At 31.8% G+C, this 27,467-nt stretch overlaps 2 protein-coding genes across 2 annotated transcripts in view; one reads left to right on the top strand and one right to left on the bottom strand.

Annotated features, from left to right (window-relative positions):
- LOC143058020 (uncharacterized) overlaps positions 1–27,467 on the top strand; it is a 71,237-nt gene that overhangs the window by 14,940 nt on the left and 28,830 nt on the right. The window contains exons 3-9 of the mRNA XM_076231480.1: positions 4,301–4,426; positions 6,741–6,866; positions 8,707–8,836; positions 13,696–14,100; positions 17,490–17,553; positions 22,779–22,847; positions 24,188–24,298. Coding sequence (XP_076087595.1) covers positions 4,301–4,426; positions 6,741–6,866; positions 8,707–8,836; positions 13,696–14,100; positions 17,490–17,553; positions 22,779–22,847; positions 24,188–24,298 — 1,031 coding nt within the window. The remainder of the gene's footprint in view (positions 1–4,300; positions 4,427–6,740; positions 6,867–8,706; positions 8,837–13,695; positions 14,101–17,489; positions 17,554–22,778; positions 22,848–24,187; positions 24,299–27,467) is intronic.
- On the bottom strand, positions 983–2,720 carry LOC143059318 (uncharacterized). Its single transcript, XM_076232799.1, has one exon. It carries the CDS (start codon positions 2,660–2,662, stop codon positions 983–985), a length of 1,680 nt encoding a protein of 559 aa, XP_076088914.1. The 5' UTR covers positions 2,663–2,720.

Raw genomic sequence — 27,467 nt, 5'->3', positions numbered from 1 at the left:
ACATGTCAAGGACAATTTTGAAGTTTTTGAATAAAAGTGGTACCCAGTTAAATTTACTAAATTTTGAGGATATGAGTGAAGAAATGAAAGCTACATAATCATAACTAATTGTTTCTCACAACAAACACGCTTGTTTTTTTCTTGATAGTTGATGGGCAATTAAAGTGTCCCTTCTATCATGTCTATTTACCACTTTGACAATAAATAAGGTTGACTGTAGATCTATAAACAAGACAAAAATATATTTCATTTTCTGAATTTCTTTTCAAGGAGTAATCTGATATCCACGATGTCTGAAATTCTCGCTTCCGTAATTTTTTAATTCACCTTATCCTTCTCTGTTTGATTTCAAGTTTTCTACTTGACTCGTCATTCTTTTTGTCTTGCTTACCCGGTGTATTTTATCAATCTGAATCTCGATTCAAAATCTAAAGAAATAACACTTCCAGTAAATGATGGATAAAACCTAATTGAAGATCTCAGGTCAATGGACAAGGCCAAATGCAATTTTACTTGACTCTGGTTCGCATACTTATTTTTATTCTTTTTGGGAATCGATCTATTTCCAGTGTTATTCAATATTTATCGTCATGAACATTGATATTTTGACTTAAATATATCTTTTCACTTGCAGATCTTTGGTTTCTTTTACATAAATTTAACATCTTTATACGTTTTGAAATAAATCCTATATTTTTGTTGGATTTGAACTTTAACTTGTATATTTTTTAACTTGTCCACGGGCAACCCAGACAAAAATAATTACTTGTCCAGTTGTTCAAATGTATGAGTATTTCATACTTTTGAAAACAGTTAGTTTATTAAAAAACAAAAACATATAATTGATACTCTTGTCAACACGACAGAGGTGCTAACTTCTGGGCTGGTGAATAAAAGTGGTGATACCCCTTGGGAAAGAAATGACTACCAGCAGTGGCATCCACCCAGTGGTGTAAATAGTTATCAAAATACTTGATTGTCTTTAGCACGACATACCTACAGTGAGAATTTTACTGAGCCCAATTTTTGTTCCAGAACATCCTATTTGTAACTGACCATCTTGATCTATAATTAGACATAATGGTCTCTTAATACCATGATTTTCATTCAGACTAGTGAGAAGACAACCTTCCTTTGATAACATGTGAACAGCATTGCTGTCCCTGTCTGCTACTAAAATTGAACCTTTTGAAGTGGTAACAAGGTCCATAGGAATAAAAAGTTTTTTAGAGTTTATGCTGGGATGACCTTTGTATGTCCATTTTAAGTTCCCATATTTTCCAAGAACAACCACCCTACCTTCCCATGTAATATTAGTATGATCTATCACACAGATGTCTTTGTTTATATTAGTTGTGATGTAATCTGGTAATGTAAATAATCTCTGATTGTTTGTGTCATACTCATATGTTCTCATATGTCTACAGTTATAGTCATATACAAGTATTCCTCTTCTACTTTCTTGTTGTAAAGGAAAAGCTGGTCCATCCTCCTTAAATCCTATAAGAATATTTTTGCTAGTTGCATGAATTCCTATGGCAAAAAGTGGTGAGATAGACATAAATGTTTCTATCTTACTGTCTGATGTAAAAGTTGATAGGCATTTTATTTCTGATGATTCAACAACAGCGAAAAATGATTTATTATCCTGGGTTTTTGTCCAGTCAATTATATCTACTTCAGCATTATTTGCTATACTTGTAGTGATACATTTTGAATCTTTAAGTTCAAAAGATTTAATTGTAGATTTTTTATAAAGACACAAGATATTAGTTTTATTTTCCAAAGTTTGAATCCTGTAGACGTCATCCTCTGTATCTAATGTAAATGATCCAGTGATTTTGCACTCAGGGCCAATTAATACAGAACCAAAGACTTCTTTTGTATTTTCAAGATTTCTTGTTTCGGAAAATAATAATTTTTGTTCAGATATTGTATTCACTGGTCTTGTAGGTAAATCATTGTCCAGTTTACCAGAAGCTGTAAAAATAGCTGTTGCATTGTGGGATTGGAATGTCTCTTCAATTTGAGCTTTCTTTCTTGCAAGGGTGTCACATTTTTCTGCAGTATCTGTTAACTGTTTTGAAATTTTGTCTTCCCTTGGTTTCCACAGCTTGTCTAACTCTGTGATGAGATTTTCTCTTTGCTTAGTGATATTTTCTTTTAGTTCACTTTCCTTTTTCAAGATCCTTTGTTTTATTTCATTGTATTGGTCATTTTCGACGGATTTAGTTTGTTTCAGTTCCTTTTCAAGGTCAGCATGGAAAGGCAATTCCTGGTGAATCTTGTTTTCCAACTCTTGAAGTTCTTTTACCTTTTTATGATACACTTCAGCGATTTTTGCTAGAGTATGAGTTTGGTGGGATTCTAGTAGACAGACTGCACAAAGCAGCACTTTACAATCCTCACAGTAAATAATGCATTGTTCAGCATTGTGAATAGAACAATGAATATCTTTGAGGTCTAAATGACGAATAGTTTCACTTGCTCCCAAGTTACTGAATTCTTTTAGATCAAGTACCTGGTGAACTTCAGTTTTCTTTATTTTTGTATGAATTTTAATTTTACATCCTTCACACAAAATTAAATCACAATTTACACATTTATATTTTGGTTCATTTGAAGTTTCACAGAATTGACAAAGCATTAAGTTCTGAGCCATTTTTATACGGTATACGAATTGTTTGCTATCAACTGAATACCTTTCAGACTTTGTATATTGTAACCATGATAATCTATATCATTTGATGTAATTCAAGGTAAAACAAGTTGGAAAAGTTTATTTTTTCCAGTTTTATTTCTCTTTTCCAATATTTTGATTAGTAATTCTGCCATTTTTATTCATATCGTACAAATTCTGGTTGTTTTTTGTATCAGACATAAAGTAATTTAAACTAAAAATAAACTGACATTAAACTAAATCACCCATGAAAAATAAATGAACCAGTCCTTAGATTGATTTTACTTCCTGGTTTAAAATGTATTTATAACTTTGTACCTGATCAACCAGTGTGTCTATTTAAATAATGTCCTTTATTGTAGTGACATACCTGCCAACGATTTTAAGTGCAAGCGGACCAAATGCTCCTTGTATATTGTTTTAAATCTCATACTCTATTGTCTGAATTAGTATATGTGTTTGCTCAAATATACCCTTTAAAAAACACATTTGAATACCTGTTTTGAGGTGTTCAGTTTAAACGATAAAGAATTTCAAAATTCAAGTCAACACCTCTCATGGGGGATTATCCCAGTCAATCAGGATATAGTTGGCAGGTCTATTACAGTAATCCCAAGGCCAAGCTAGGCACTGGATCATTTTGCTTATATCATTTGAAATAGCTTTTTAACAAATAAAAAAATATTTGATTAAATTTTTATTACAGTTTACCTATCATTTACTCTTGTATGTATAAAAGCACATGTTAGTTTCCCTATGAAATGAATGTTTGGGACAACACCACATTGCATAAATGTTTTAGTCGATAGAAAACACAGATTAAATAGCATATAATATATATATCTCTCAATGTAATGTTTTTATGCCCCACCTACAATAGTAGAGGGGCATTATGTTTTCTGGTCTGTGGGTCCGTTTGTCCATCTGTTCGTTCGTCCCTTCATCCGTCCGTCTGTCTGTTCGTTCTTTCATTCCCGCTTCAGGTTAAAGTTTTTGGTCAAGGTAGTTTTTGATGAAGTTGAAGTCCAATCAACTTGAAACTTAGTACACATGTTTTCCATAATATGATCTTTCTAATTTTAATTCCAAATTAAAGTTTTGATCCCAATTTCACGGTCCACTGAACATGGAAAATGATAGTGTGAGTGGGGCATCCGTGTACTATGGACACATTATTTGTTTTCTCTTTTTATTCATAAGAGGGAAAGTTGTTTGACAAAACTGCAGGATTCAGCAGTTAACTTTTCTTTGTAATACAATTTATAGAATTAGATAAAATTTAAAACTAAAGATTGTTTATGTGAAAGTTAAAAATGAAAAATCCATTTATTTGAAAGTTTGTTAATGAAATATCTTATTGCTTATTAATTATATATATATCAACAAACAAAGGAAAAAAAGGATAAGTAAAAATAATTTTGATAATCCAGTTTTTTCCACCATTTTCCACATTCTGTGTTAAGTACCAACTCAATAATTTCAGTGTGTGCTTTTGTTTAGATTTTAAGGAGGGTGAACAATATGCTTATGATGTGATCATAGGGAGGTTGAAAACTGACCAGATTCATTTAACTTATTGATTGATTTTGCCATACACATGATACACAATTTGTTTTATAGGAGGACATAAGAGAACAGGCTAAGGAAGTGTTAGCAGCATTGTGTGGGGTGGTTAATAAAGATGAATTACTGGAACTGATGAACTCAATGGGAATGACAAAACAATTTGATACCAAGGAGGCAGAGGTAAAGTATTGGTGCCACACTTAAAAAATTATCTGTTTATAATGATGCATGCCCATACCTCATAGGGTTCAAATTAGGTTTGTAGGGAATATTTTTTTGGACAATAACATGAGTTACATGTTTTAGACAAGAAAACAATTTGATACAAAAGAGGCAGAGGTAAAGTATTAGTGCCACACTTTAAACATTATTTGCTCAGTGTTGCCTTTAATGCATACATTGATTGATCAAAGTGTTGGGTAGGTAGGTCAGGAATTATTTTGGGTCAAAAACATTATATAAGTTACAATATCATACGATGAAGACATAATCTTTCAATCAGTTTAATTGAAGTCTGGAGCTGGCATGTTAGTTAACTGCTAGTAGTCTGATGTTATTTATGTATTATTGTCATTTTGTTTATTCTCTTTGGTTACATCTTCTGACATCAGACTCAGACTTCTCTTGAACTAAATTTTAATGTGCGTATTGTTATGCGTTTACTTTTCTGCATTGGCTAGAGGTATAGGAGGAGGGTTGAGATCTCATTAACATGTTTAACCCCGCTCATTTTTGCGCCTGTCCCAAGTCAGGAGCCTCTGGCCTTTCTTAGTCTTGTATTATTTTTAATTTTAGTTTCTTGTGTACAATTTGGAGTTTAGTGTGGCGTTCATTATCACTGAACTAGTATATATATTTGTTTACGGGGCCAGCTGAAGGACGCCTCCGGGTACGGGAATTTCTCGCTGCATTGAAGACCTGTTGGTGACCTTCTGCTTTTGTCTTCTCTATGGTCGGGTTATTGTCCCTTTGACACATTCCCCATTTCCATTCTCAATTTTATAGACAATTAAAGCAAGATAAAACTTAAAAAAAAAAATTGAAATATTGAAATGATTTGTATCATAAAATTTCAGATGTGCTGCTTTTCTGGTTGGTAGGTGGCAATACCAAACACTTTAATTTATTTTTGGCCTGGGTATTTTGATGTGTAGGTCCCATAGTTTATCTCATGTTTAGAATTATATTGTCCACCTGGACTTATCCAATTCAGCAGTATGAATAAAGGCAACAGTAGTATACCGCTGTTCAAAACTCATAAATCCATGGTCAAATAACAAAATAGGGGTAACAAACATATTAAATATAAGAGAACAAAGACACAACATTAAAATATGTAACACACACACACAGAAACAGACTAAACATTAGACAAAATTCTTTGAGAATAACAAATATAACATCAAAACCAAATACATGAATTTGGGATAGATAAGTTAACCGTGACAGTCGTCTTATAGTTATGTGAATTCACACTCAAAAATAAGAGAAAACAAACGACACAACGGAAACACAACACTAAAATGTAACACACACAGAAATGAACTATAATATAACAATGGCCATGCAAGGTTGGTTCTTGGTTTGTTTGATTGGGCTTGTTATATCAGACCACTCAACTTGATAAAGTGCTAATATCTCTGAACATTAAAGAATTCTTGTAACAACTCTGTGTGAGATAAATAAAAATACAACTTTAAAAGGGTAGGAGCAGTAAGGGCCTTATTTGGCTCCTAATATCAAGTCCATTGATGTCCATAAGAAAAGTCGGTCCAGTTAGATGAATAAACAAGAGTGAGAAAATAAAGTAGAACAACTTTAGTCATTTATTCACGTAGAAAAAAAAATTAAAAAAAATTTGGGTATTTAATCCAAATCACCTGGAATAAAGTCAAGCGTTGAGCTGCATGGTTCAACAAACTAAACTCTCAAGTCAAGGCATTGTCTAGAATGTTATAATATTGTTTTCTATAACACATGTGATTTTGGTCATTGCAACATATTAAAATTGATATGTTTTAAATGAGTTTGTTTGAAATTGAAATAGGAGCTATTCAATTGAATGTCAGAAAAAGAAGGCTGCCTAATGCAAAAAAAAAAAATTGTATGGTAAATGAGCAAATCCAAGTACAAACTTGCTTATAACATAAACAAAGTTATGGAAATCTTTTCTTTCCCTGCAGTCGGCACCAAAAACGTTTTCAACAAGATCAATATTCTGACATTTTTCTTATTGGTCCAAACAAAGTTTTGCAAAAACTTACTAGTCTGAATGAAATTTTACTAGTCTAGGGCATCAGACTTGTGGCTAACCGTGCAGACTGTCCCTGGTGTTTCTTAAAGAAAATCTGCTGGTCCTTACCATTATATATATATTGCAAAATACCAAAACTGAGTAGTTCCTTTGCAAAATTTCGTTTGGGTATGACCTTTTGACAACCACATTTTGAGAACTTTTGTTACAATTATTTACACTTAAATTTTGTTCTCTCAGGAAGAAGCCTTGAAGGAGCTAGCTATGAGGTTAGATGTTCCCTACAGATCTGATAGTTTTGCTGACTGGATCAACAACTGGGTTGATGACACATCTTCATTGTATGATAGTGAACCAGAGGTTAAGGTTAGTTCCCAGTATTAGATGAGCTTCAAGAAGAGACAATTTAGAAAAAAAGTTGTTTTCTGCACCCCTTTTCGACCCCTAATTATTAAAAGATATTGGCCATAACCTTCCATTCATCGAAATTGTCAAAATGACCATTGGGTGCAATAAAATTGTTATTGTAAATGTTATTTGTTACAAAATCTAATATAAGGGATCATTTGTCAAATTTTCTGTTCGTCTTTGCTCTCTTTTTTTGTATTTTTATCCCCTTCTAAACCAGAGACAGGAGTCATTGAGACTCCAACAGAACCTTTGAAGCAGGGCTTCCAAAACGGTCATATATTCCAGACATTTGATTAATGTCCGGTAAAAGTCCGGCTGGGCAAAGCATGAAATGTCATATACATTTTAGTTTTCAAGGCTTTTTCGGTCATTTTAACATATGTCACGATCTTTTTGACCCAACCTTTTGCCTTTAACATCTACACATTTCCGGTCATAAAAGTGACATGATGATTAATTACTATCAAAACAGCCCCTACTTCAATACTTTCTAATTTTAATCAAGGCTAATAAGTTGTTGGACAGGTGATATCTACCTGTTCAGTTGACAGGTAAACTTAGTCCAAATAATTATGACGTCTGGCAAGGCTATTTTAAATTTTTTTCTGGGACGCCTTCCTACAACGTCGTAGGAAGGCGTCCCAGAAAAAAAATAAAATAGCCTTGCCAGACGTCATAATTATTTGGACTAAGGTAAACCATGTTCAGTACCGGACATCGTATCAATGGATCGGTCTATTCACAATTATTTTCTTACATTTCAGCGGTTTGTAGCTCATTAATTTAGTCCAAAAGATTAAAATTATAAGAAATTAGTTTATCTACATGATTTGATAAAAAAATTTAAAAGGTTTAAATGAAAAATCGTCAGAACTACGTCGAATGAACTAGAACACGTGTGCGCATGTGCAAAGGTGGGGAATTTAATTATGCATCCTTTATTTCTTCAAAATGCTAAAATTATCATTGATACCTGTATCTTAACGTTCATTTCAAGCATTTTGTTGAAGAAATAACGTGGAAAGAGCTTCTTCACTCAGTCATGCTTTGCAAACGTACACGGATTTTACGTATCCGTTTACGGTCCATGTTTTACCATTGTCAAGTCAACATCCGGTTTTAGAAAAACGTGATTTTCAAAACGAAAATGAAGTTTTTGACATGTCATTTTGCACAAATAAAGAGTCTATGGCAGATATGAGCACGATGAAGTGCACACTGAAGTGCACACTTTGAATGATGCACTGCCAATTTAACAGTTTACATCCAAACATCCAAAACAAAGTAAAGTTTAAAATCGTTTTTTAATCTAATGTCATTATCATTTGAATGGCCATCTGATTACCATAATTGTGACTTAGTCTTAAGGGATTAAAATCGGGATCAGATATAAAATGTCCGGCTGGCTCAAATGTTTTTTGGAAGCCCTGCTTTGAAGTACCATAGCTTAAAAGTTTTGATCTGTATAAATTTGCAATTTGCCAAGAACTGGTAAAGAGGTAAACATCATACATCCACATCATCTTTAAAAACAAGATACCTTATACATATTTGAAGATGGTCTTTTTTTTCCATTCAAGACATATCAGTAATTTACCCAGCAGCTTTTGCCTTAGAGAAAGTTAGTATTCAGAGCAGGCCTTTGTAAATTTAATAACTTTTACTTGCTTCATTGTGTTGTTTTTTTACTCTTTCGTTGATGTCTACATTTATTTTATTCCTATGTCAAAAATGAATTGGTATCTTCAATGACTGTATGTTTATAGTCCAAATATATGAGGTTTTATTTTGTTAGTTGGATGATATAGACAAAGCATGGGATGGCAGACAGCGTAAATGGAAACCAGAGTCTCTTTACCTGACTGAATCTGCCAGCAGAGCTTCCACTAGGATGAGAGAGTTGTCTTTCCTTAGTAAAGGATCACGTAAGTACCACACTATACTGTAAATTTAGAAATTACTAGAACACACCCGCGAAATCGCGGGCATTCAGAGCGGAGTTAAAAGTATGTAAAGTGTTGTTAGAAGTTTTATACCTCCTCCTTCATTTCCAAAATTCCCAATTTTTGGTTTTCTATCAATTTCAATATGAACATACATTTAGTATGTTATGAACATTTAAGTAAGGAGCCTGTAGTTCAGTGGTTGTCGTTTGTGTGTTACATATTTGTTTTTCGTTCCTTTTTTGTACATAAATAAGGCCGTTAGTTTTCTCGTTTGAATTTTTTTACATCATCATTTCGGGGCCTTTTAAAGCTGAGTATGCGGTATGGGCTTTGCTTGTTGTTGAGGGCCGTACGGTGACCTATAGTCGTTAATTTCTGTGTCATTTTGGTCTCTTGTGGAGAGTTGTCTCAACATGGCAATCATACCACATCTTTTTTAGCTCACCTGGCCTAAAAGGCCATGTGAGCTTTTCTCATCACTTGGCGTCCGTCGTCGTCGTCTGTCGTCGTTAACAATTTTTCAAACATCTTCTCCTCTGAAACTAATGAATGGATTTGAATGAAACTTAAAATGATTGTTCCTTACAAAAGTGTGTGCTTCGATTTTTGATCCGTCAAAAAACATGGCCGCCATTACTTAAAATAGAACATAGGGGTCAAATGCAGTTTTTGGCTTATATCTCAAAAACGGAAGCATTTAGAGCAAATCTGACATGGGGGTAAAAATGTTCATTAGGTCAAGATCTATCAGCCCAGAAATTTTCAGATGAATCAAACTAACCATTGTTGGGTTGCTGCCACTTAATTGGTAATTTTAAGGAAATTTTGCAGTTTTTGGTCATTATCTTGAATATTATTATAGATGAAGATAAACTGTAAACAGCAAAAATGATCAGCAAAGTAAGATCTACAAATAGGTTAATATGACCAAAATTGTCAATTGACCCCTTAAGGGGTAAATGTCCTTTAATGACAATTTTTCACAATTTGTTCATCATATTTGTTAACTTTAAAAAATCTTCTCCTCTGAAACTACTGAATGGATTTGGATGAAACTTAGCATGATAGTTCCTTAGATTATCCTGCACAAAGTGTGTGCTTCGATTTTTGATCCGTCAAAAAACATGGCTGCCCTTACTTTAAATAGAACATAGGGGTCAAATGCAGTTTTTGGCTTATATCTCAAAAACGAAAGCATTTAGAGCAAATCTGACATGGGGTAAAAATATTCATTAGGTCAAGATCTATCAGCCCTGAAATTTTCAGATGAATCAAACAAACCATTGTTGGGTTGCTGCCACTTAATTGGTAATTTTAAGGAAATTTTGCAGTTTTTGGTCATTATCTTGAATATCATTATAGATAAAGATAAACTGTAAACAGCAAAAATGATCAGCAAAGTAAGATCTACAAATAGGTTAATGTGACCAAAATTGTCAATTGACCCCTTAAGGGGTAAATGTCCTTTAATGACAATTTTTCACAATTTGTTCATCATATTTGCTAACTTTAAAAAATCTTCTCCTCTGAAACTACTGAATGGATTTGGATGAAACTTAGCATGATAGTTCCTTAGATTATCCTGCACAAAGTGAGTGCTTCGATTTTTGATCCGTCAAAAAACATGGCCGCCCTTACTTTAAATAGAACATAGGGGTCAAATGCAGTTTTTGGCTTATATCTCAAAAACGAAAGCATTTAGAGCAAATCTGACATGGGGTAAAAATGTTCATTAGGTCAAGATCTTTCAGTCCTGAAATTTTCAGACGAATCAAACAAACCATTGTTGGGTTGCTGCCACTTAATTGGTAATTTTAAGGAAATTTTGCAGTTTTTGGTCATTATCTTGAATATCATTATAGATAAAGATAAACTGTAAACAGCAAAAATGATCAGCAAAGTAAGATCTACAAATAGGTTAATATGACCAAAATTGTCAATTGACCCCTTAAGGGGTAAATGTCCTTTAATGACAATTTTTCACAATTTGTTCATCATATTTGCTAACTTTAAAAAATCTTCTCCTCTGAAACTACTGAATGGATTTGGATGAAACTTAGCATGATAGTTCCTTAGATTATCCTACACAAAGTGTGTGCTTCGATTTTTGATCCGTCAAAAAACATGGCCGCCCTTACTTTGAATAGAACATAGGGGTCAAATGCAGTTTTTGGCTTATATCTCAAAAACGAAAGCATTTCTAGAGCAAATCTGACATGGGGTAAAAATGTTCATTAGGTCAAGATCTATCAGCCCTGAAATTTTCAGACGAATCAAACAAACCATTGTTGGGTTGCTGCCACTTAATTGGTAATTTTAAGGAAATTTTGCAGTTTTTGGTCATTATCTTGAATATCATTATAGATAAAGATAAACTGTAAACAGCAAAAATGATCAGCAAAGTAAGATCTACAAATAAGTTAAATATGACCAAAATTGTCAATTGACCCCTTAAGTCATATATATTTGTAATATTGAAGAATTGTTAGCTGTACATGTTTGCCTGGCATGGTTCAATATGTTCAATAAGGCATTGTTTACCAGGTGAGCGATTCAGGCTCTTGAGAGCCTCTTGTTTTTGTAATCAATGAATTTTGTAAAATATTTAATGAATGGAGAATTTCAGAAAAGGTATCAAAAGTTCACATGAATAATTTTAGCGCTTATCTGTATATTACTATATAAATTAAGTGTATTTACTTTCAATTCTTAGTTTAGTAATCGATCCATTGTGGTCAATTGACATAGTATACAGACCCTCTCCATTTAATAAACTCTGAACAGTCTTAAAATACACTTTATTCGTACTATTTGTTTGTTCAAAGTATACAGAAAAACGCAAACCGTTAGTATAATCTGACTTAAAATTTCGTCCAATGACGGGACAATATCCGGATGCCTTTTTTCTCGTTTTTCTCCCAAAATAACTCAATCTGAATAATCATATGAATGGATGACAAATGCGACTATGCACTGTACATATAGGACACAGAGTCGTGTTGATTAATTTATTGTGGAAAGAAGAGAAGCGACACCAAAAATGAGGTCTTCTCGTTTAATAGTATAGATTGCGTGCATTTATTATTGCAATTTTGTCATTTTAGACTTAAATGAGATTTAAATTTTTACGATTTTGAGAAAAATCCTTATTAATTCATATAAAATATTTCAAAATGTGGTTTTAAATTATTGTTTTTACAGCTCTGTCGCAATTTTTGCAATAATAAAAACCTTGCAATAATTTCATGTCAACATTTTTAAATAGGTTGAAATTGTGATGATTTTCTTGTTTGAAGAGTTATCCTTTTCCTGGTCCCTCAAACAAAGGTACTATAAAAATGTCAAGAATTAATTTGACAAAAGATATTTAGCATAAAGGGTTTTGAAATTTACAATTCAAGTGTTAAGTGTCATACTATATATTGAGAGTTTCATAATTTTCAGTATTTATGAGGGTCAACAGCATGAAAAAGCATGTGCATTTGTGATGACAAGCTTTTGTGCAAAATATTATCTTCACTGCTAATGTATCTTACAAATTGTTTTGTAAGAAAAGTATTAGAATTTAATATTTTTGGTCTTGTTTGTATTTTTATAGTTTCTCAACTGCAACACATAAAACTTATGAATAGTAAAGATTAAAGATTTTATAAGAATTAATAATTGTTGACCTCAATTGGAGATCCATGGAACAACAGTGGCATATCCAAGGGGGAGGGGATGTGTTCCAAGGGTTGGAACCGCCATTTTTTTTTTTGGACGATCAATGCATTTGAATGTGGACATATAGTTGGAAACCCCCTTTTAATCTGGGTTGGGAATTCCTCTTTTTAAAAATGGCCGGATCTGCCCCTTAAGAAGGCTCGTGGGTATAAAGATTTCAGAAAAAAAATAAACAGTTATTTTTCATTACAAATTTTATTTATTACCTTATTAAGTTGTGACTTTATTATCATATGGTTCAAAAATCATTCCAAAATATCAATTCCTGTTGGCCCCAGATGACTTTTTAAAATGTATATAGCAATGAAAAGGCTCCAAATTATCTGCCTTTGGTGCAAAAATGCCATTTTTTGGCATTGAAATTAAATATCTTTTTTAACTCATCTGTGACCTATATTTTTTATTATAATTTTCAAATAAGCTGTACTTAAACTGTACTATTGTAAAATTTAAGCGATTTCTGTAATTTAGTTCTTTTTTTATTTAACAGGCTATTGAAATTGTTTTTAATTATGGAATTTGCTTGATTTCTTGTTATTGAAATTTTTAATAAATTCCATGTTAATTCTGTACTGAAATGTTCTGTGCTGCGCACAACACTTTCTATTACAAAGAAAATAGTATATTTTCAATAGAATGTACTGTGCCGCGCACAACACTACCTAACCAAAATACATTGTATGGAAAGTGTTATTAACCGCTGAAAAGATTATAATACCAAATAAACATGGAATTTATTAAAAATTTTAAACACAAGAAATTATGCAAATTCCATAATTAAAAATAATTCCAAGTTCAAATAATGGCCTGTTATTTCTATATTACCGCTCCTATTAGTTCAACAGACAAAAAGTACCTTTACAAAAATGTATGCTAATCTTCTGAAGCCAGATTGTGAGCGTAAATGAAGGGTGACCCCGTCTTTTTATCTTATTTTTCTATTCAGTATAAGATAAAGTTCATTTGTAGAAAAATATAGGGAAATCCTAAATAAGAATAAAATTTTGATTTAGACCCGCAAGACACCTTAACAAGTTATTTTTGTTGTTCCTCGCAATAATTTTTTCTAAGTATAGATTGCATAGTTAGTTTATGCACAGTGTAACTTCTTCCAGCAATAAGAGGTTTGACTGATCTTTCTGGTACCCTGAGTGGATATGATGAGTATCAGTCTGACTACTTACACAGTGATGAGGAAGCTGACATTCACTCAACCATGACAAATTACAAACAAAGGGATCAGGAAGGTCAAAGTTTAATGGTTGATGACTATGACCCGGAATATACAAAAAATTTACTCTTGAATGATTTGATGAAGGGAAATGATGATAAAATTCTTCAAGCGAGAAAAAGTGAGATCAGTGATATGGTAATTGAGGATAAAGTTGTTTTAAATCGTCCAAACTCAAATGAGGATATGACTGAAGATGTCAATATGGAAGATGCAACTACACAGACAGTTGACAAGGGAATGTCTGATAATCAGAAAAAAACAAATGATCTGGATTCTAACCATGAGGGTATACAGAGTCAAAGCATGTGCGTGAGACTTACAAGTTTACAACTTGTTGCTTTTGCTTGGTGCATGCTTAATGCTTAGAGTTAATAATTGCTTGCTTGCCTGTTGCTTGGTGTTTAGTATTTGCATGTGTAATCTAGATATTTTGTTTATGCTTTGTAATGCTCTTTTCTAACCAGGTTGCTCATTAGGGTATACAGATTCTGAGCATGTGCATGAGACTTGCAAAGCTTACTACTTGTTGCATGTATATTATGAGTTAATGATAAGAATTATTATACTTTGTGCATGCTTGCATGTTGCTTGAAGTTTAGTATTTGCGTGTGCATGCTTTGTTCTGTTCTAATTCTGCAGTAAAACCAATTATCAGAAACAGGTATAGGTAGACTGCTGAAAGATTTTCTCTACTGGACTGAATGAGTAGTGGACTTCTGACTTAAGTGATTTAGCAACCTTTATTACTGGGGAAGGTCTGGCATGGTTGGTCATGACTTAACTGAATGTTTGTGTAAAAATTACCTTGTTCACAAATTTGATATGTTCCCTTGTAAATTGAGAAGATAACTATTGTATTTTAATCTTTGCCTTCATACAAAATGGATTTTACACAGCAACAACCTCTAACGTTATCTCCATTCAAATACCACACTTAGGTTGTGAGTTCTAATCCCGGCTCCTACAGGTGCACTCTACTCCAATCTTAATTGACAAGGATTGTCAGTTTTCCTATTGAAGGTTGGTTGTTTTCCTAGGCACACAGGCTTCTTCCACCAAGAAAAACTGGCTGCCATGAAATAGCTGAAAAGTGGCGCTAAAAAGTGGCTTAAAAGATCAACAATCAATCAAATACCACATATTGAAATAAATTCCATTTTAAGAAAATATTTTGATCATAACATTTTATACATCCTATCAATGACCATTTCCAGGAATGTATCAATGAAATACATGCTTAGATGTTGATAACTTTTGCAAGATACAGGAATCTAAAAAAATAATATCAATGATGTCATTGTTAAAGTCATCTATAAAATTTGGAGTTCTCCTTTGTCAAGAGTTGTAGTTGAACCCATTCTTTATACAATGCAATATTTGAATTTACTTTCATTGGAAAATTAAAGCAATCATTCATTGGAATTGCTTTTGTAGACACTGTGCTTTTATCTGATATTTTTAAGGGAGAACTTTGAAAGTATAAAAAGGGGGTAGAAATCAAAGAAAATTAAATGTAAGTATAAGAACCTCATGTACTGTCTGCAGCTCAAAGAAATGAATACTTCTACAAACAAACAAAAACTAAATATTTTAGATACTTTTGAAAACTAAAGTTCATTGTTCCTCAGCCCTTTCCCCCTCTGTTGTGAATTTGTCACATGGAAAATTACTTTTACACAGTACATAAAGAATGGTTAAATGAAACAGTTATAATTTTCTCCTCTTATCAGGCCTCGACAATAACGCTTGTCCAATTGTCCCGTACCAGAGGGAAAAAAGGTCGGACAAGTAAAAGCTGTATCAAGCTTGTCCGTCGGGACAAGTACACTTATTCTGTAGAAAATAAATTAAAACCAACTTTGATGAACAAAGTAATTATAAACAAAAAACAAGAAAACAAATATTATTTTGACATGTTTCTGAATTCTGTTTATTCAAATGAAAATCTTTTTCATCAACATGTTTATTTGCAATCGATAATTTTTAACTTGTTCTTTATCAGGTACTTTTTACCAGGTAAAAGGTACAGTAACTTTTCTCGGAAACTAGTCTCATAAGTGTTAAAAAATATTATTATACATTAAGAAAAGAAATCTTATACCACTGTTTGTTTTTACAGTTCCAGAGGATTAGAAACATATAAACTAAAATGTAAAAATCAATCAAAGTAACATAGGTATTTAAAATCTTTCTAATCGACCATTGTTTTTCTCTCTTAAAATTAATTAAGTAATTTTGGTTAAATGTTTTAGAGTTATCTCCCTTTGTCAAGAGTTGTAGTTGAATCCAGGGGTAAATTCAGTAAAAAATCTCCTATTGACTTTAATGCTAATCTATATATTGAATTAAATTTATACCTGATTTACTTTTAGAAATTAGAAACTTTCCTATATCATTCATGAAAGTACAAATGTAGCCCTATCTTTTGGAACAATAAAAAACATAGGGTCATGCGTAATTTTTGGGCATTCACATGGCCTTGTTTACAAACAATGTAGATTCACACTGAATTCCTATACTGACCCCATTACTTTTCAACCCTGTAGTAAAAAAAATTAATACATCCAGCATTTTTTTTTTTTTTTTCAACTCTAGTTTTGATCCATATACCAAAAAATATTTATTACAAACATTATTTACCAATCAGATGAGCACATGACTTCACTTTTACACAGAAAGCTCTCCCCAAATGGGTGGCCCCTGATGGCGTATATTTATTTACTGAATTTACCCCTCCAACTACTTCTTTATAGAATGCAATATTTAAATTCCTTTATTGATACATTAAAGCAATTTTTACTCTTTGGTGCTTACAAGCACTTTGGTTTTAGTTGTGTATTGTTCATTAATTGGGATTGATTATATAGTGCTTACCACTGATATATCTCGAGAAGGGGGAGGGGTAATAGAAAACAAAGATATTAAATGTGAGCACAGGGACCCCATCTACTGTCTACAGTTCAGAGATATGATTACTTCTACAACAACAAAAACACGAAATATTTTAAAAGATTTTTTAACATAACCACGATAACTAGTTGTCTTTGAAGAAGATGCATATTTATCACAACCAAAACAAAAAGAAACCAAACAAAAACTTGTTGATGACATTTAAGTACTGTTAAAAAGAAGATATCTTCAAGTTGAATAGCCTTGACTTAAAAGATAATAATGTTTTTGATTATAACAGATAAGATTATATTATATTTTTGAAACAAAATTAGAGGCCTTTTCTATATGATGACAGATAAAATTATATTATATTTTGAAACAAAACTAGAGGCCTTTTCTATATGGTGACAATAAACACACACTTCAATGTATAGATTTTTATCATATTGAGCAAACTTTAAGGTAGATCCCTACTTAAATTGATGTGCGACTTGTGGATGAAGTGCATTTATAATAACTGTTCCTTTGAGGTTGGTTTTATGTTGTTTTTTTACTAATTTTGACTTGGTGGGTTTTATTTCAATTTTCTTACTTTTTCAAATCAATTTTGCTTTGATAAAATAGTCAAAAACATTCTGGCCAACAATTTAAAGAAAAGAAACGTACCATGTGTCATAGAAAAAAAATAATTCCCAAACCTAATTTGAAAAATATCTTGGTGTTAGTGTGCTATAGTGATGCATTTATAAAGAATATTTTAATGATTGAAATTTGACATTTCAGGTACTCCTATTCAGGAATTAGATGAGAATGATGGAGAGCTGTTAGATATAGAAGATCTGGAAAAGTAAGTACATGTAACTCAATCAGAGAATCGTTAATATAATTAATTTTCTTGTGCATATCCATTCACTATTTATTCAAATTATTTTGGTTTTATCTTAATCATTTTGGGGTTTACCTTAAACAAAACACAGATTTACCGTGTCTATAAAAGGGGTAGGAATCTTATGGATATAAACTGAATCTGCGTGCTGTTTTGGATTTTGTGTAGAAAATCATGGAACTTGCAATAACATAACAAAAATGGCAGCAGTATTAACACATTTTTTAACTTTATAAAGTGTTTTAGCTTTCTTTTTATACCCAAGTAACTTTTCTTGCTGTGCAAGACTATCAATTGGCTCTTTTTATTTTATTCCTGTATATGTGATGCAAAAGTGTTGAAAGCATGAACAAAAGGAAATGAAAGTTTATTAAGTTTCTTTGAATTTATGATTACGAATACCCAGAAAAAAAGAAGAAATATGATGAGTCAGTTTACTAAATAGAAAATGACTAAATTTTACGGACGCCATCACCAGTTGGTTGACAGTTACGGAATAACCGTATCACAAATGATATCGGATATGTTCCTTACGTCGTAACTACAATCCCCTTCCCTTTCCTGAATGTGACCTACCGAATTAGACTATTTACCGGATTTGTTATAACATAGCAACACGACGGGTGCCGCATGTGGAGCAGGATATGCTTACCCTTCTGGGGCACCTGAGATCACCCCTAGTTTTTGGTGGGGTTCGTGTTGTTTATTCTTTAGTTTTCTATGTTGTGTCGTGTGTGCTGTTGTTTGTTTGTCTTTTTCATTTTTAGCCATGGCGTTGTCAGTTTGTTTTAGATTTATGAGTTTGACTGTCCCTTTGGTATCTTTCGTCCCTCTTTTATGTAAGTAATTTTTCATCCCCCAACCCCCATGCAGCTCAAAGTGTTCAGTATTTCCTCCCTCTCTGTTATGAATGTGTCACATAGAAAATTCTTTTTACACAGTACATAAAGAATAGTTTAATGAAACAGTTGTAATTTTTCTCTCTTATTAATATTATTTATAAATATGAAATTTGAACACATGTTTAATATTTCTACCGTACTCAAAACAGTATAAACAATTGTTTTAATACAAAACACCCTATTCTATCACAAATATTTGAAAGTGAATACTACATTCAAATATAAACTTAAGCATGCTTAATGACATATCTCATTTCATAAACGTTAAGAAAATATGTTATATATACAAAGGAAAGAAATCTTATACCACTGTTTGTTTTAACAGTTCTGGATGATTAGAAACAAATAAACTAATAGGTAAAAATCAATCAAAGTAATAAAGATATTTGATATCTTTTTAATCGATCGATCTTTGCTTTTCTCTATTATGTACTTTCAGTAGAAATTTTTGACACAATAGGAGATATTGAATGTAGGAAATAACTATTCTTTTGGTAAAAATTAAAATCATACAAAATAATACTGAGCTCAGAGGAAAATTCAAAACGGAAAGTCACTAATCAAACTTAGAGATGGCAATGTAAAAGTTTGAATATACACATATTTAGAAAGAAAAGCAAATATGACTAGTTGCTTTAAAACCAGAAGGGTTTAAATTCAGGAGTAGCTTAAATTAAATATTCTTTTAGCAGTGGGATTCAATCTCCTACCCTGTTTTGTAATGAACTTGTTGAGCAAGACATACTCCTATTGACCATATAATGTTACAGGATATGATGCAAGGGTGGGTTTGTGGGGTATGGAGGGGATCAAAATCATAATTTTAGAAGAATGCCCAACCCTATAACATAAAGGGAAACACATTTCAGACATAATAGCACTTCACAGAAAACTAAAGATTGTGTGACACAAATCTTCCCAAAAATATTTTTCAGAACTATGAGGCTCTAGAAGGGTATACACAGTTTTTTTTTGTAGTAATGCCTCAAAAGGTGTTTTTTTGGCTTAGAAGGGAAATGTGAAATAGCATTCATACTTTTCAAATATAACTAAAAAAGATTTTTCTAATCCCCATTTTTTTAAACTGTGCAATGAACAGCATGCAATCAAGAAATCAAATAAAATCTCAATCTTTTTTTAATTAATTTTTAATTTGGCCCACTAATCCTGACCATGCACTTCATGCATGTCAAAGTCTTAATCTTTTTTATCTGTGCAAAAGTACCAGAGTTTAAATAGGTTTCTTTATAAAAATATTAAAAAAAACTAAACAAATTTTGTAAAAAAGACTTATAAGAAAAATTAAATCTATTTTATCTCTGCAAAAGTACCAGAGTTTAAATAGGTTTCTTTATAAAAATATAAAAATTTAAAAAGGACTTAAATATTTTATAAAAGAAGCTATAGAACACTTGAATACTTGTAAACATTGATCAGCCCTTTTATACATTGTAACTTGGACATTTTCAAGTGTTGAGTGTGTTGTGAACAAGTATTTAAATAAACACCTTAATTATCTCAAAATCTGTAATATTCTTGATAAAATCTGGGCTATTTAATTCAATACATAGTACTAGAACATATGTTAAAAACTTTAAACAAAGGTATAAAGATGTGTTTGTTATTAAAAGAAATTTGTGGACATTTTTTTTTCTTTGTTTTTTGTACATTTTGTTAGTGCAATGCCTTAATTGAAAAATTGACAAATGTGCAGAAATATGATATTTTTCAAGAAATAGAAGTGTGAATTAAAATTCAGTGAAAAATAAAAAATGGAAATTCGAATTGAGAAAATATTGCGTTATTTGGAATCATCAAGTGAATGTATATACTACACAAATCCACCCAGGTGAGAATGATTCTATTGTTTTAATTAATCAGTGAAGGTGAGCTTATATTTGTACAATTATTAATTATGTCAACACAAAGTCGACGATCTATATTGTAAGTTTTAAAATTCTAATTGTTTTGTTTTGATTGTTAGATTTAATTAAATTATATAATATCTTCTGTAATCTTTGAGTAAATTATTTTTATTTGATATTTTTGTTTCATGATTGTATTTGGATTTTTTTCTGTTAGACCACAAATATTTTTTTTCTCTTTTTGTTGTTTTTGTTTCCTGACTATTTGGATTTGGACTGCAAATATTTTTTCCTATTTGATATTTTTGTTTTCTGATGCATTTGAATTGTTTTTGTAGACTGAGGGACTAAATTAACATTATTTTATTATATGTTATGATATGAATCTAATATTTCTTATTCATATTTCATTAATTTGTTGTTTCCTAAAGTATATACATGTAGCACTTTACACTTAATGTTAGTGTAAAAATCTTTTATAAATTAAATTCAAGTTAAATAATGTAAACAATTTGGCATTAACATATATATCAGTGGGGAATCCAGCTTTTTTAAAAAAAAGGGGGGGGGGGGTCCCAACCTAGGACAAAAGGGCACATGTCCCCATTCAAATGCGTTGATTGTCAAAAAGAAAAGGGGGGGGGGGGGTCCAACCCTCTGAACACCCTCCACTGGATCTGCCACTGAATATACAAACGAACAATAAATAGGATCCAGAAACAAGCTGGAGAAAGTTTAATGCTAATTGTTAGACATTCTCAGCCCATTTATATCTTTATGCCGCTGTCAAACACACCAGGGCACTAAGCACAACCCTAGTGTATGTCCATTCCTGACCATGCTTTACAGTATGATCCATGGTTAGATTCATGGCTGATCATCTTCATGTTTACTTTATACGGACCTACCGAAGTAGAATATTTATACCCATGTGGAGCACCCGCGACCATCCCCAGTTCTTGGTGGGGTTCCTGTTGCTTAGTCCTTAGTTTTTATGTTGTGTGTTGTGTACTATTATTTGTCTGTTTGTCTTTTTCTTTTTTAACCATATATGTGTTGTCAATTTTTGTCTCGCCTTGACGGAGTCAAAAAGCGAGACAAAGTTTCCAGAAGCGACGACGGCGATGGCATCAACAATGTATTAGTTTGTGATTAGGTCTAGTTTATGGGGAACTACAAGTGGTAGGTCAATCATATTTGGCATGCAGTTGTATAAGCATTGGCACATCTCATTTCCATGGAGATTATTTGGCCCTGCCCCCTCAGTCATGGTCTGTTGACTTTGAAACTTTTGCTTATTTTACATGTATTAGTTTGTGATTAGATCAGTTTATGGGGAACTACAAGTGGTAGGTCAATGATATTTGGTATGCAGTTGTATAATCATTGGCATATCTCATTTCCATGGAGATAATTTGGCTCCCCCCCTTAGTCATGGTCTGTTGACTTTCCAACTTTTGCTTATTTTACATGTAGTAGTTTGTGATTAGGTCAGTTCAAGGGGAACCATTAGTGGTAGACAAACGTTAATTGGTATTCAGTTGTATAAGCATTGGCATGTATCATTTCCATGGAGATAATTTGGCTTCGCCTTCTTAGTCATGGTCTATTGACTTTGAAATTTTTTCTAAGTTATGTATTAGTTTGTGATTAGGTCAGTTCAAGCGGAGCCATTAGTGGTAGGCCAATGTTAATTGGTATCCAGTTGTATAATCATTGGCACATCTCATTTCCATGGAGAATATTTGGCCTTTCCCCTCAGTCACAGTCTAATGACTTCGAAACTTATCTTAGTTTACATGTATTAGTTTGTGATTAGATCAGTTTAAGATGAACTGCTAATATTAAATCAATGTTATTTGGTATGCAATAAATTTGCAAGTATCGTTTCCATGGAGATTATATAGCCCCATCCCCTCTTCATGGTTCATTGACTTTGAAACTTTTACATTGTTTAAAAGTTACAATGTTTGTATTTAGGTTTGGGAAAGACTTATAAGTCAATGGTATTTGGCAGGCAGTTGAATTAGCATTTGCACATCTCATTTCATGACATGGAGATTGTTAAGCCATGTAACTCAGTCGTAGTTCATTGACTTTAAATATTTGCATAAAACCTTAATTGTGTAAGATGTTAAAGTATTGCTATTTTGATTTCAACATTTGCATAATCAAAATTACAAAAAAGGCGAGACATATCTCTGTGATAACAGTTTATTTTTTTATCATCTACCATCTGGTATCTTTTGCTCCTCTTTTACTCATTTGATAAAAAATAAAATCAAGGCTTTCTGTAATGTGAATTAAGCTTCAAGTGCGTACAGTTTGTTGGTATTTTTATCTCCTGACAGACGGATGGACAATTTTCTTCATTACATTTATGCTTTCAAATAACTGTATTTTTTTGTTTATTTCATAGAATCAAAACACAAGGACAGTTATCAGACAGATCCAGTAGGTCTAGCAATAGAAGTAGACGTGGTGTCAAGTAAGTACAAAATGTTATGACTATTCCATTAAAATATAGGAGGGTAGGTTAGGAAAACGGTTATGCCTACTCTATTAAAATAGGTATAGTTTAAGAAATTTTTAACGACTTTACATTTCAAATATGGAAGGAAAGTTTAATCTCTTGACATCAGAAATGGGTTATTTATAGAATAACTAAGGCCAGGACTTTATAATTTGTTGGTTTACCGATCCGATTTTGCCGATTTGCAGAATAAAAATAAAATTGATTTTTTATGCTTTTTTTATTCCCGCCGACCCTTACAAAAACCTTATTTCTAAAAAATAAACATAATATCCTTTTGTTATGAAATGAAATGTATTAAACACTAACAGAATTAAAACTAAAACTTCCAATTTACGTATCTAAAAATAGGCAATCAATCATAACTGACCTTGAAATGTTGTTTGCGCAAAATTATTTGCGGAAACAAAACCTGTTTTAAAACCCATTACACATTACTTTCATTTCTCGTATTTTTCATCATTCCTTTAGATAGATAAATGGAATCCGTGGAAGATGTCAAGTTGAAGAACTTTATCAAAAACAAAACCTTGAAATTTTCTTCAGACTTGTGTCATTGATAATAAAAAAAATTCGTCCATTTGGATATAAAAAATGGGAACGCATATCTGATTAACCTGATATCCTCATTTTCCCAGTGGACGAGTCTATTACGTTTTTGACATGTGACCAAAAACTTATTAATTGCCAGTCATGTGAGATATGGTGGGAAAAAATCTTACCCTTCAATGTCAATATTAATTGAATGAAGCTTACTGGAATGGTAATACCATAGAAAACAGACAACTTTCATATTACCGACTTTTGACTCCTGGTTCTACAATTTTTCAACAGGTGACCTACTCTGTGGTAGGACATCCTGGTACTCTGTCAATTACTAGCAACCAAAAAAAGTAATCACAAGCTTTGAATCAGTAGTAAAATTTGTGGGGAATGTTTACTACTTGATATTTTCTTTACTCCATAAAATCATTAGAAAACAGTAGACTTGACTTATTTTGGTTTTACTGCATGACTACCATGATGTCTTACCACATAGAAGGTAAAAAAAAAATGAATTCTGGAGCCAAAAGACGATTATATGAAAAAGAACTATTAACAGATGGATAACAGGTATATCGTTTATAATATAAATCAATGTCGTAAAACTTATAAATTAAAATGTAAGCTGAGATTGAAAAAAATTATATTTATTAACTATTGTTTGTCATGTTTTTTTTCTGAATTCTCCAGATAATCTTTAGATATGTAAGGCATTGTAAAAAAATACTTAATATTAACTTGTTATATATTAGAAATGGTCAGGCAGAAATATTAAATTTGCCTGGACAAGGGTTTCTGGCAAGAGATGAGCCTATTTTACATCACAAGGAGGGGACAACTTACAGTGCAGAGGAGGAGGACTGGTAGGCTGGTTTGAGTGTGAAAATTTAATATCAGACCTCAGTGTGAAAATGTGATTTCAGACCTCTTGTTTGTAACATAAATCAGACCTCAGTGTGAAAATTTAATATCAGACCTCATATGTGTGTAACTTAAATTAGACCTGAGTGTGAAAATTTAATATCAGACCTCAGTGTGAAAATTAATATCAGACCTCTTGTGTGTAACTTAAATGTGACCTCAGTGTGAAAATTTAATATCAGACTTCAGTGTGAAAATTTTATATCAGACTTCTGTGTGAAAATTTAATTTCAGACCTCAGTGTGAAATGTGATTTCAAACCACTAGTGTGTAACTTAAATCAGACCTCAGTGTGAAAACTTAATATCAGACTTCAGTGTAAAAATGGATATCAGACCTCTTGTGTGTAACTCGAGTCAGACCTCTGTGAAAATTGAATATCAGATCTCAGTGTGAAAATTTGATATCACCTTTTGTGTTTACCTAAATGACTGCAGTGTGACAATTTGATATCCATCTTTTTGTGTGTAACTTAAGTCAGACCTCAGTGTGAAAATTTAATATCAGACATTATTGTGTTTTTTAAAATGAGACTTCAGTGTGTTGCTTAAAATAAGACCAGCGTGAAAATTTTATGTCACCTTTTATGTGTGCCTTAATATTAGACTTCAGTGTGGTATTTTAATATTAAACGTCATTGTTTAAATTAATGTCAGTCTAAAGTATTTTTTTTTCAATTCAGATCTCAGTTTGTTACTCAAAATCTGACCCCAAAGTCTTGCTTAAAACCAGACCTTGGTGTGCTAATTTAAGTGTAGACTTCAGCGTGATAACTTTAAGTGTTAGACTTCAGTGTAAAAGTTCAATGTAATATACTGGTGTTACCACTTACTATATCAAACAATGTAAAATTGAATTTCAAAGTAGTTTTATTATTTAATTGTAGCCATATAGTTTAGTTTAATCTGACCTTATTAGGTAATGGATAGAAACCTAAGTGTAATTATTTGAATTAAGATATTAATGTTTAAATATATCTATCCTTACTTTTATTATAGTTAATTATATTCAGTGTGAAAAATGTCTGAGTATATAACATATATGAGTTTTGTTATATCTGAGGTATTTTATGATAGATCCCAATTTCGATTATTAGGTCTTTTCACAGATCCCAATTCAAGTTTTTTAAGTTCGGTCTTTTAATGTGCTGTTATGGTCCGTGGTAGTAAAATAAAAAACCTCTGTGATAATTTAATATAAATCAAATATATATGGGGGTTAAAAAAGTAACATCTTTTCACAATTATTAAACATCAAAATATATTCATGTGGACAGCTATATTTCTTCACTTGTCTAGCAAATGGTTACATTTTTTTTCTATGAATTGTTGTTAAATTCATTTAACCATATACACACTATATATTTTTTTGTTACTTTAGTTTCATTGACATTAAACCCTATATCTCCTTTTTATAAAGTCTTTGTATTTTTCAGGTTTGATCCTAGAGATCCTAGTTTATACAGATATTATAAAGTCTTTGTATTTTACAGGTTTGATCCTAGAGATCCTAGTTTATACAGATATTATAAAGTCTGTGTATTTTTCAGGTTTGATCCTAGAGATCCTAGTTTATACAGATATTATAAAGTCTGTGTATTTTTCAGGGTTGATCCTAGAGATCCTAGTTTATACAGATATTATAAAGTCTATGTATTTTTCAGGGTTGATCCTAGAGATCCTAGTTTATACAGATATTATAAAGTCTGTGTATTTTTCAGGTTTGATCCTAGAGATCCTAGTTTATACAGATATTATAAAGTCTGTGTATTTTACAGGTTTGATCCTAGAGATCCTAGTTTATACAGATATTATAAAGTCTGTGTATTTTACAGGTTTGATCCTAGAGATCCTAGTTTATACAGATATTATAAAGTCTGTGTATTTTACAGGTTTGATCCTAGAGATCCTAGTTTATACAGATATTATAAAGTCTGTGTATTTTACAGGTTTGATCCTAGAGATCCTAGTTTATACAGATATTATAAAGTCTGTGTATTTTACAGGTTTGATCCTAGAGATTCTAGTTTATACAGATATCATAAAGTCTGTATTTTTCAGGTTTGATCCTAGAGATTCTAGTTTATACAGATATTATAAAGTCTGTATTTTACAGGTTTGATCCTAGAGATCCTAGTTTATACAGATATTATAAAGTCTTTGTATTTTTCAGGTTTGATCCTAGAGATCCTAGTTTATACAGATATTATAAAGTCTGTGTATTTTTCAGGTTTGATCCTAGAGATTCTAGTTTATACAGATATCATAAAGTCTGTGTATTTTTCAGGTTTGATCCTAGAGATCCTAGTTTATACAGTGTATTTTACAGGTTTGATCCTAGAGATCCTAGTTTATACAGATATTATAAAGTCTTTGTATTTTTCAGGTTTGATCCTAGAGATCCTAGTTTATACAGATATCATAAAGTCTGTGTATTTTTCAGGTTTGATCCTAGAGATTCTAGTTTATACAGATATTATAAAGTCTGTGTATTTTACAGGTTTGATCCTAGAGATCCTAGTTTATACAGATATTATAAAGTCTGTGTATTTTACAGGTTTGATCCTAGAGATCCTAGTTTATACAGATATTATAAAGTCTGTATTTTTCAGGGTTGATCCTAGAGATCCTAGTTTATACAGATATTATAAAGTCTTTGTATTTTTCAGGTTTGATCCTAGAGATCCTAGTCTATACAGATATTATAAAGTCTGTGTATTTTACAGGTTTGATCCTAGAGATCCTAGTTTATACAGATATTATAAAGTCTGTATTTTTCAGGGTTGATCCTAGAGATCCTAGTTTATACAGATATTATAAAGTCTTTGTATTTTTCAGGTTTGATCCTAGAGATCCTAGTTTATACAGATATTATAAAGTCTGTGTATTTTACAGGTTTGATCCTAGAGATCCTAGTTTATACAGATATTATAAAGTCTGTGTATTTTACAGGTTTGATCCTAGAGATCCTAGTTTATACAGATATTATAAAGTCTGTGTATTTTACAGGTTTGATCCTAGAGATCCTAGTTTATACAGATATTATAAAGTCTGTATTTTTCAGGTTTGATCCTAGAGATCCTAGTTTATACAGACATTATAAAGTCTGTGT

Source organism: Mytilus galloprovincialis, chromosome 14 (genome assembly GCF_965363235.1).
Source record: "Mytilus galloprovincialis chromosome 14, xbMytGall1.hap1.1, whole genome shotgun sequence".
In the NCBI taxonomy this organism is placed as follows: domain Eukaryota; kingdom Metazoa; phylum Mollusca; class Bivalvia; order Mytilida; family Mytilidae; genus Mytilus; species Mytilus galloprovincialis.
This window is presented reverse-complemented; position numbering and strand designations above follow the sequence as displayed.

What these genes read in the sequence shown, in the direction of transcription:
- LOC143059318 (XM_076232799.1), bottom strand. Translation starts at nt 2,662, where the DNA reads ATGGCTCAGAACTTAATGCTTTGTCAATTCTGTGAAACTTCAAATGAA.